A 10,425-nucleotide genomic window follows, 5' to 3' on the forward strand; every position below is an offset into this window, starting at 1 on the left:
TGGATTCATACACACATGCTTCTGCTTTCTCACTAGGTCATACCCTCTTCACACCTTCTCCTCTCTCCTCCCTTACCCAACCATGGAAATGTATTAACCCCTGACATATATTTTTCTCTTTTTGAAATGTTTTAGGAAGTGGCAGTTATTGGTGACTGCCAAAGGGTGGACTGTCAAAGTCAAAAATATTACATAGAGAGACCATATAAACTGCACACATATAAGTCGCTATACTTGCAAATATGCGCAGCGAGCACAGCAATATATGGAAACACACGCATTTGCTCGGACATGGCACTGAGATGGATTCGGCACTTGTTTCATACAGTACATGGTTATAATAATGAACAGCACCAGACATCATGGAGATTTAGAATTGGCTAATGAATTAATGTCATGGATGTGTATCATTCGAACCGAACCAGATAAACACATCATGTTTGGTATTGAAGCAAGCAGAATGAGGTGTGGGTTAGTTTGAGGCCTGTTGTGTTGTTGTGGGACATTGCAGCGGATAGATATGATTATATGAATAAAAGCTAAGATCATATTGTCAGAACAATGGATGCTCAAGACAACCTTTTACTAAGTTTTCAGGGCTGAACCTGATTAGCATATACAAAGAGAATGGTGACTCAATACAAAGGAGAAAGAAAGACCCCTCCCCCAGGTACTGGTCAAACAGGAAGGTAGTGGTCAGGTGTGGCCTCAGAGAACAGATGTAATGTAGCTACACTCACAGACACACACACAGCTACCTGGCACCAAGCAGCATGGCGGCTGAATCCCCAGGACATCCTCCAAACTAAAGGCTAAGTATTGAACCTCACATGGCTAGATAAGGAAACAGACAGATTGCTTTCTGGTTTAAATAGGATATTGTAACTTGGTTGTGTGATTGTTGGGTGTTTGTGGATACTCTGTGAAGTCCGTGATGAATTGGAACAGTATACAATCTGTAGTATAGTATTTGTGGTATTTGTTTGCCTATGGAGATTTAAAATAGATTGTGCTGGTTAGTTATAATATATATATCCTGTTAATCATAAATACCACCATGCAGTTACGTTTGTGTTAATTACATTGTGATCTGGTCTTGTGATGAATATGCTCTGGTTATTGAGATACTGAAGTTGTTTGGGATGTGAAATTATGAGATGGTTCTAGGAAGTTGGATTACATTGTGAAAGGTGTTTTAGATGGTTTGGAATTGTAAAATCAGAACATATGCATTGTTTTGAGGCTTGGACATTTTGGAAGAAAATGGAGTCTTGTGTTTTCTGCTATGTGATTGTGGTTTAGTATAGAGTGCCATGTGTTTGGACCTGCAAATCTAAAATGGCTGCTGCTGGATGTCTTCCCCTCCCCCTTTCAGGCATGTGGTGCAGTCTTTAGAATTATGGGAGGTTTCTCAAAATGGAGTCTAGCTTCCATCCCATGCTGTATTCAGCATTGACTAACTGCGCAGCGATTGTCTCTCACATGTGTAGTTTTATCTGCAACCATGTTGTCTCTTATTTAATGTTATCATTGTCTTACTGTGAGCCAATTTCTCTCATCTCTCTCTCTCTCTCTCTCTCTCTCTCTCTCTCTCTCTCTCCTCTTTTCTCTTATATCTCTCATAGTATTATAGTATTGTATTGTATTGCATTTAGGTCAGTGTAGTATTGTCTTTTTGTATTTATTGTTTAGTTCTGTGGTTAGGAAGTCTTTGTTATATTGTAGTGTATCATTTGTACTGTTATCCCCTTTTACAAGTATATTAGATATAATACAGTTAATAGGCCTTGGAACCTAAACCAGCATCTGTGTATTTTCTATAGTGATAAGTGTTCATTTGAGCGTCGGTGACGCTCAAGCAGCTTTGTAGATAGTCAGGTTACACAAGGTTGCACTTACACCCTGTACTCACATTAAGGTATTCAGTGTATTTCATTGGTATAAGGTTTTAACATAAAGGTATAGTGTTGTAAGCGTCTGCATCGCTGGTGACCTCCTCGTGGTCTCGAGCGTATGCTACGCTACAGCGAATCATTCCCCTAGACATAACCAATAACGTGTCCTGTGATCACTGGGCCGTGAGCGAACGTGACGCTTGAGCGTCTCGCCTACGGCTGAGCGATCGCTACGCAGATAGCGTACCATTACGGTACTTCTTAAGTAAACAGCGTACAGTGTTCTTAGCTTCATAAAGGGTTGTTTATACGACAAAGGAATTTAGCATTGTCAGTGCACACATTGTGAAGGAATTTTACAGACAGGACAACACTTGTACGGACAGATGGCACAGTTGGGAGATTGTGTCTTGGAACACTGGTCGTGCTGCCCAACTCTGGCCCCCAGTAAGTACCATGCTGTGTGTCCCAAGTGTTGCGCCATCAGTTCCTCAGGCACTCATAGAAACAGACTGTAAACCTATCTATAGATAATAATGCTACGTACCAATAGGGCCATAGGATTTACAGGTCACCGGAGCCACAATTTTCCAGCTGCTGAGGATGTAGAGTCCTATCTCCTGCGAGGGATCAAATGAACAATGTAGATAAGTGATCACACAGCAGAGAGAGCGGATTGTAACCAACAGATCACTGTAATATCATGGGCTAAATGCAAATTGTCACTGACCGCCATCAGGGGCTATAGGCAGTACTATTGTATGGGGTCCGTTGCCAGTTGTGATGTGGTTCTTATTCACCAGCAGTGTCACACCTGAGGGCTGAGGATGACCTGAGGAAGCCTCAGGCGTAGGGGCTGATGTGTACTTGAACCTGGAGGGTAATATAGGATTCTTGGACATGCAGAGAACCTTAGCACTGATACCCCAAGGCATGCCCAGGACAATATTAAGCACAGTTCAGATTATATATCGGCAGTTCAGGAGAAATAGCAATGCTCAGCAATATGAAGTTGTAGCATAGAAGTAGTTCCTTAGATGCAGCGGTAATTAGGATGCTGTTGGGAGTGGTGTGAACAGTCTTGGAAGACCCGGAGATGGTAAGTAGAGATGTGCGGCGGGCACTTTTCGTGTTTTGTGTTTGGTTCTAATTCCTCGCTCGTGTTTTGCTTTTGGATCTGGATGATTTTTGAAAAAAAACATAAAAACAGCTAAAATCACAGAATTTGGGGGTCATTTTGCTCCTACTGTATTATTAACCTCAATAACAATAATTTTCACTCATTTCCAGTCTATTCTGAACACCTCACAATATTGTTTTTAGGCCAAACGGTTGCACCGAGGTGGCTGTATGACTAAGCTAAGCGACACAAGTGTGCGGCACAAACAACATGGGATGTGTAGGAATTTGCCCAGATGTAATACACGCACAATATTGGTGGCACAGGATAGCGTACCCCTAAACCAAACACACACACCGTTTTATTTGAAGCTATTATAATAATATGTAGCACAGGCGAACGTACCCCTACACCACACAGGGCAAACCCTGTAAAAATTAATTGCATAATAATATAAGTAATGTATATAGGGGGCCATTCCGAGTTGATCGTAGCTGTGCTAAATAGCACAGCTACGATCATGTTCCCTGACATGCGGGGGGACGCCCTGCACCAGGCCCGGCACCACCCGCTCAGCAAGGTCTGCAATGCAGGGAGTCACCGGGTCGGAGAGGCGCTCTCCCTGCTCTGCTACCTTGAGCACTTCTGCTGCCGGCTGCCAGCGCCTGTCACTCTGACAGGCAGCAGCGGCGCTCCCCCTCTCTGCCTCCTTACGGACGGAGCTGCACCATCCTGCCTGTTGCTGCCGGGTGCCGCTGCTGCCAGCACGTGTAACACTCATCACAGGCAGCAGGGGCAGCCGGCAACGTGAAGAGATGCGCCACAGAAATAGAACATGCCCCTCCTTCCCGCACGACAAGAAAGACCACCGCTCGCAACAGGGGAGAGTTCAAAATACCCAGAAACCCCTCCTTAGTCGGACCAGTGCAGTCATCAGAGCTGCCGCACATGCGTGGCAGCCAGGGTTGGATTTAGCAACAGGTGAGTGTGGGGGAAGAGGGCACCTGTGAGTGGGGAAGGGGGGTCCGATCGCGAGATGGGAAGTGGGGTCTCACCACTAGTGATGAGCGGGTTCGGTTTCTCGGAAACCGAACCCCCCCGAACTTCACCCTTTTTACACGGGTCCGAGGCATACTCGGATTCTCCCGTATGGCTCGGTTAACCCGAGCGCGCCCGAACGTCATCATCCCGCTGTCGGATTCTCGCGAGATTCGGATTCTATATAAGCAGCCGCGCGTCGCCGCCATTTTCACTCGTGCATTGGAAATGTTAGGGAGAGGACGTGGCTGGCGTCCTCTCCGTGTATTGTTGATGCAAATATTTGTGCTTGCTTTACTTATTGCTTAATTGTGGGGACTGGGGAGCAGCTGTATAATATAGGAGGAGTACAGTGCAGAGTTTTGCTGATCAGTGACCACCAGTTTTATCCATTCTCTGCATGAAAAAAACGCTCCTTATCTGTGCTCAGTGTGCTGCATATATCTGTGCTCACACTGCTTTATTGTGGGGACTGGGGACCAGCAGTATTATATAGCAGGAGTACAGTGCAGAGTTTTGCTGACAGTGACCACCAGTATACGTTGTCTGCCTGAAAAACACTCCATATCTGTGCTGCATTGTGCTGCTTTATTGTGGGGACTGGGGACCACCAGTATAATATTATATAGGAGGAGTACAGTGCAGAGTTTTGCTGACCAGTGACCACCAGTATACGTTGTCTGCCTGAAAAACACTCCATATCTGTGCTGCATTGTAGACAGTAAATAGTAGGAGTACAGTGCATAATTTTGCTGACCACCAGTATATAATATATAGGAGTACGGTACAGAAGGCCACTGCTGTACCTACCTCTGTGTCGTCAAGTATACTATCCATCCATACCTGTGGTGCATTTCAGTTTTGCACAGTTTGCTGACCACCAGTATATAATATATAGCATTACGGTACAGTAGGCCACTGCTGTACCTACCTCTGTGTTGTCAAGTATACTATCCATCCATACCTGTGGTGCATTTCAGTTTTGCACAGTTTGCTGACCACCAGTATATAATATATAGCATTACGGTACAGTAGGCCACTGCTGTACCTACCTCTGTGTCGTCAAGTATACTATCCATCTACATTCTATACCTGTGGTGCATTTTAGTTTTGCAGTTTGCTGACACAGTGACCACCAGTATATATAGCAGTATGGTACGGAAGGCCACTGCTGCACCTACCTCTGTGTCGTCAAGTATACTATCCATCTAGATTCTATACCTGTGGTGCATTTTAGTTTTGCAGTTTGCTGACACAGTGACCACCAGCATATATAGCAGTACGGTACGGAAGGCCACTGCTGTACCTACCTCTGTGTCGTCAAGTATACTATCCATCTACATTCTATACCTGTGGTGCATTTTAGTTTTGCAGTTTGCTGACACAGTGACCACCAGTATATATAGCAGTACGGTACGGAAGGCCACTGCTGTACCTACCTCTGTGTCGTCAAGTATACTATCCATCTACATTCTATACCTGTGGTGCATTTTAGTTTTGCAGTTTGCTGACACAGTGACCACCAGCATATATAGCAGTACAGTACGGAAGGCCACTGCTGTACCTACCTCTGTGTCGTCAAGTATACTATCCATCTACATTCTATACCTGTGGTGCATTTTAGTTTTGCAGTTTGCTGACACAGTGACCACCAGTATATATAGCAGTACGGTACGGAAGGCCACTGCTGTACCTACCTCTGTGTCGTCAAGTATACTATCCATCTACATTCTATACCTGTGGTGCATTTTAGTTTTGCAGTTTGCTGACAGTGACCACCAGTATATATAGCAGTACGGTACGGAAGGCCACTGCTGTACCTACCTCTGTGTCGTCAAGTATACTATCCATCTACATTCTATACCTGTGGTGCATTTTAGTTTTGCAGTTTGCTGACACAGTGACCACCAGTATATATAGCAGTATGGTACGGAAGGCCACTGCTGTACCTACCTCTGTGTCGTCATGTATACTATCCATCTACATTCTATACCTGTGGTGCATTTCAGTTGTGCAGTTTGCTGACACAGTGACCACCAGTATATATAGCAGTACGGTACGGAAGGCCACTGCTGTACCTACCTCTGTGTCGTCAAGTATACTATCCATCTACATTCTATACCTGTGGTGCATTTTAGTTGTGCGCAGTATATATAGTAGTAGGCCATTGCTATTGATACTGGAATATAATTCCACACATTAAAAAATGGAGAACAAAAATGTGGAGGTTAAAATAGGAAAAGATCAAGATCCACTTCCACCTCGTGCTGAAGCTGCTGCCACTAGTCATGGCCGAGACGATGAAATGCCATCAACGTCGTCTGCCAAGGCCGATGCCCAATGTCATAGTAGAGAGCATGTAAAATCCAAAAAACAAAAGTTCAGTAAAATGACCCAAAAATCAAATTTGAAAGCGTCTGATGAGAAGCGTAAACTTGCCAATATGCCATTTACGACACGGAGTGGCAAGGAACGGCTGAGGCCATGGCCTATGTTCATGGCTAGTGGTTCAGATTCACATGAGGATGGAAGCACACATCCTCTCGCTAGAAAAATGAAAAGACTTAAGCTGGCAAAAGCACAGCAAAGAACTGTGCGTTCTTCTAAATCACAAATCCCCAAGAAGAGTCCAATTGTGTCGGTTGCGATGCCTGACCTTCCCAACACTGGACGGGAAGAGCTTGCGCCTTCCACCATTTGCACGCCCCCTGCAAGTGCTGGAAGGAGCACCCGCAGTCCAGTTTCTGATAGTCAAATTGAAGATGTCACTTTTGAAGTACACCAGGATGAGGATATGGGTGTTGCTGGCGCTGGGGAGGAAATTGACAAGGAGGATTCTGATGGTGAGGTGGTTTGTTTAAGTCAGGCACCCGGGGAGACACCTGTTGTCCGTGGGACGAGTATGGCCATTGACATGCCTGGTCAAAATACAATAAAAATCAGCTCTTCGGTGTGGAATTATTTCAACACAAATGCGGACAACAGGTGTCAAGCCGTGTGTTGCCTTTGTCAAGCTGTAATAAGTAGGGGTAAGGACGTTAACCACCTCGGAACATCCTCCCTTATACGTCACCTGCAGCGCATTCATCATAAGTCAGTGACAAGTTCAAAAACTTTGGATGACAGCGGAAGCAGTCCACTGACCACTAAATCCCTTCCTCTTGTAACCAAGCTCCTGCAAACCACACCACCAACTCCCTCAGTGTCAATTTCCTCCTTACCCAGGAAAGCCAATAGTCCTGCAGGCCATGTCACTGGCAAGTCTGACGAGTCCTCTCCTGCCTGGGATTCCTCCGATGCATCCTTGAGTGTAACGCCTACTGCTGCTGGCACTGCTGTTGTTGCTGCTGGGAGTCGATCGTCATCCCAGAGGGGAAGTCGGAAGACCACTTGTACTACTTCCAGTAAGCAATTGACTGTCCAACAGTCCTTTGCGAGGAAGATGAAATATCACAGCAGTCATCCTGCTGCAAAGCAGATAACTCAGGCCTTGGCAGCCTGGGCGGTGAGAAACGTGGTTCCGGTATCCACTGTTAATTCAGAGGCAACTAGAGACTTGATTGGGGTACTGTGTCCCCGCTACCAAATACCATCTAGGTTCCATTTCTCTAGGCAGGCGATACCGAAAATGTACACAGACGTCAGAAAAAGAGTCACCAGTGTCCTAAAAAATGCAGTTGTACCCAATATCCACTTAACCACGGACATGTGGACAAGTGGAGCAGGGCAGACTCAGGGCTATATGACTGTGACAGCCCACTGGGTAGATGTATTGCCTCCCGCAGCAAGAACAGGAGCGGCGGCACCAGTAGCAGCATCTCGCAAACACCAACTGGTTCCTAGGCAGGCTACGCTTTGTATCACCGCTGTCCAGAGGCACACAGCTGACAACCTCTTACGGAAACTGAGGAAGATCATCGCAGAATGTCTTACCCCAATTGGACTCTCCTGGGGATTTGTGACATCGGACAACGCCAGCAATATTGTGCGTGCATTACATCTGGGCAAATTCCAGCACGTCCCATGTTTTGCACATACATTGAATTTGGTGGTGCAGAATTATTTAAAAAACGACAGGGGCGTGCAAATGATGCTGTCGGTGGCCCGAAGAATTGCGGGCCACTTTCGGCATTCAGCCACCGCGTGCCGAAGACTGGAGCACCACCAAACATTCCTGAACCTGCCCTGCCATCATCTGAAGCAAGAGGTGGTAACGAGGTGGAATTCAACCCTCTATATGCTTCAGAGGATGGAGGAGCAGCAAAAGGCCATTCAAGCCTATACATCTGCCCACGATATAGGCAAAGGAGGGGGAATGCACCTGACTCAAGCGCAGTGGAGAATGATTTCAACGTTGTGCAAGGTTCTGCAACCCTTTGAACTTGCCACACGTGAAGTCAGTTCAGACACTGCCAGCCTGAGTCAGGCCATTCCCCTCATCAGGCTTTTGCAGAAGAAGCTGGAGACATTGAAGGAGGAGCTAAAACAGAGCGATTCCGCTAGGCATGTGGGACTTGTGGGTGGAGCCCTTAATTCGCTTAACCAGGATTCACGGGTGGTCAATCTGTTGAAATCAGAGCACTACATTTTGGCCACCGTGCTCGATCCTAGATTTAAAGCCTACGTTGTATCTCTCTTTCCGGCAGACACAAGTCTGCAGAGGTTCAAAGACCTGCTGGTGAGAAAATTGTCAAGTCAAGCGGAACGTGACCCGTCAACATCTCCTCCTTCACATTCTCCCACAACTGGGGGTGCGAGGAAAAGGCTAAGAATTCCGAGCCCACCCACTGGTGATGATGCAGGGCAGTCTGGAGCGAGTGCTGACATCTGGTCCGGACTGAAGGACCAGCCAACGATTACTGACATGTCGTCTACTGTCACTGCATATGATTCTCTCACCATTGAAAGAATGGTGGAGGATTATATGAGTGACCGCATCCAAGTAGGCACGTCAGACAGTCTGTACTTATACTGGCAGGAAAAAGAGGCAATTTGGAGGCCCTTGCACAAACTGGCTTTATTCTACCTAAGTTGCCCTCCCTCCAGTGTGTACTCCGAAAGAGTGTTTAGTGCAGCCGCTCACCTTGTCAGCAATCGGCGTACGAGGTTACTTCCAGAAAATGTGGAGAAGATGATGTTCATCAAAATGAATTATAATCAATTCCTCCATGGAGACATTCACCAGCAGCAATTGCCTCCAGAAAGTACACAGGGACCTGAGATGGTGGATTCTAGTGGGGACGAATTAATAATCTGTGAGGAGGGGGATGTACACAGTGAAAGGGGTGAGGAATCGGAGGATGATGATGAGGTGGACATCTTGCCTCTGTAGAGCCAGTTTGTGCAAGGAGAAATTGATTGCTTCTTTTTTTGGTGGGGGCCCAAACCAACCAGTCAGTTCAGTCACAGTCGTGTGGCAGACCCTGTCGCTGAAATGATGGGTTCGTTAAAGTGTGCATGTCCTGTTTATACAACATAAGGGTGGGTGGGAGGGCCCAAGGACAATTCCATCTTGCACCTCTTTTTTCTTTCATTTTTCTTTGCATCATGTGCTGTTTGGGGACATTTTTTTTGAAGTGCCATCCTGCCTGACACTGCAGTGCCACTCCTAGATGGGCCAGGTGTTTATGTCGGCCACTTGTGTCGCTTAGCTTAGTCACACAGCGACCTTGGTGCGCCTCTTTATTTCTTTGCATCATGTGCTGTTTGGGGACAATTTTTTTGAAGTGCCATCCTGCCTGACACTGCAGTGCCACTCCTAGATGGGCTAGGTGTTTGTGTCGGCCACTTGGGTCGCTTAGCTTAGTCACACAGCGACCTTGGTGCGCCTCTTTTTTTCTTTGCATCATGTGCTGTTTGGGGACAATTTTTTTGAAGTGCCATCCTGCCTGACACTGCAGTGCCACTCCTAGATGGGCCAGGTGTTTGTGTCGGCCACTTGTGTCGCTTAGCTTAGCCATCCAGCGACCCTGGTGCAAATTTTAGGACTAAAAATTATATTGTGAGGTGTGAGGTGTTCAGAATAGACTGAAAATGAGTGTAAATTATGGTTATTGAGGTTAATAATACTATGGGATCAAAATGACCCTCAAATTCTATGATTTAAGCTGTTTTTTAGGGTTTTTTGTAAAAAAAAACGAATCCAAAACACACCCGAATCCGACAAAAAATTTTCAGGTAGGTTTTGCCAAAACGCGTCTGTATCCAAAACACGGCCGCGGAACCGAATCCAAAACCAAAACACAAAACCCGAAAAATGTCCGGTGCACATCACTACTCACCACCACCACTGCCAATCAGCTCTCTGTCCCGCTGCGCAGAGCCTTAGACCACCTTCATGCTCACAACAGCACAGTTAAGTGATGTGATTAC

General features: G+C 46.1%; 1 protein-coding gene across 2 annotated transcripts in view; it reads right to left on the minus strand.

Annotated features, from left to right (window-relative positions):
• LOC135056914 (alpha-2-macroglobulin-like protein 1) overlaps nucleotides 1-10,425 on the minus strand; it is a 416,894-nt gene that overhangs the window by 154,495 nt on the left and 251,974 nt on the right. For both annotated transcript variants that reach the window (XM_063962689.1, XM_063962688.1), the window contains exon 18: nucleotides 2,443-2,515. In XM_063962689.1, the coding sequence (XP_063818759.1) occupies nucleotides 2,443-2,515 (73 nt within the window). The remainder of the gene's footprint in view (nucleotides 1-2,442; nucleotides 2,516-10,425) is intronic.

This window comes from Pseudophryne corroboree, chromosome 3 (assembly GCF_028390025.1).
Source record: "Pseudophryne corroboree isolate aPseCor3 chromosome 3, aPseCor3.hap2, whole genome shotgun sequence".
Taxonomy (NCBI): Eukaryota; Metazoa; Chordata; class Amphibia; order Anura; family Myobatrachidae; genus Pseudophryne; species Pseudophryne corroboree.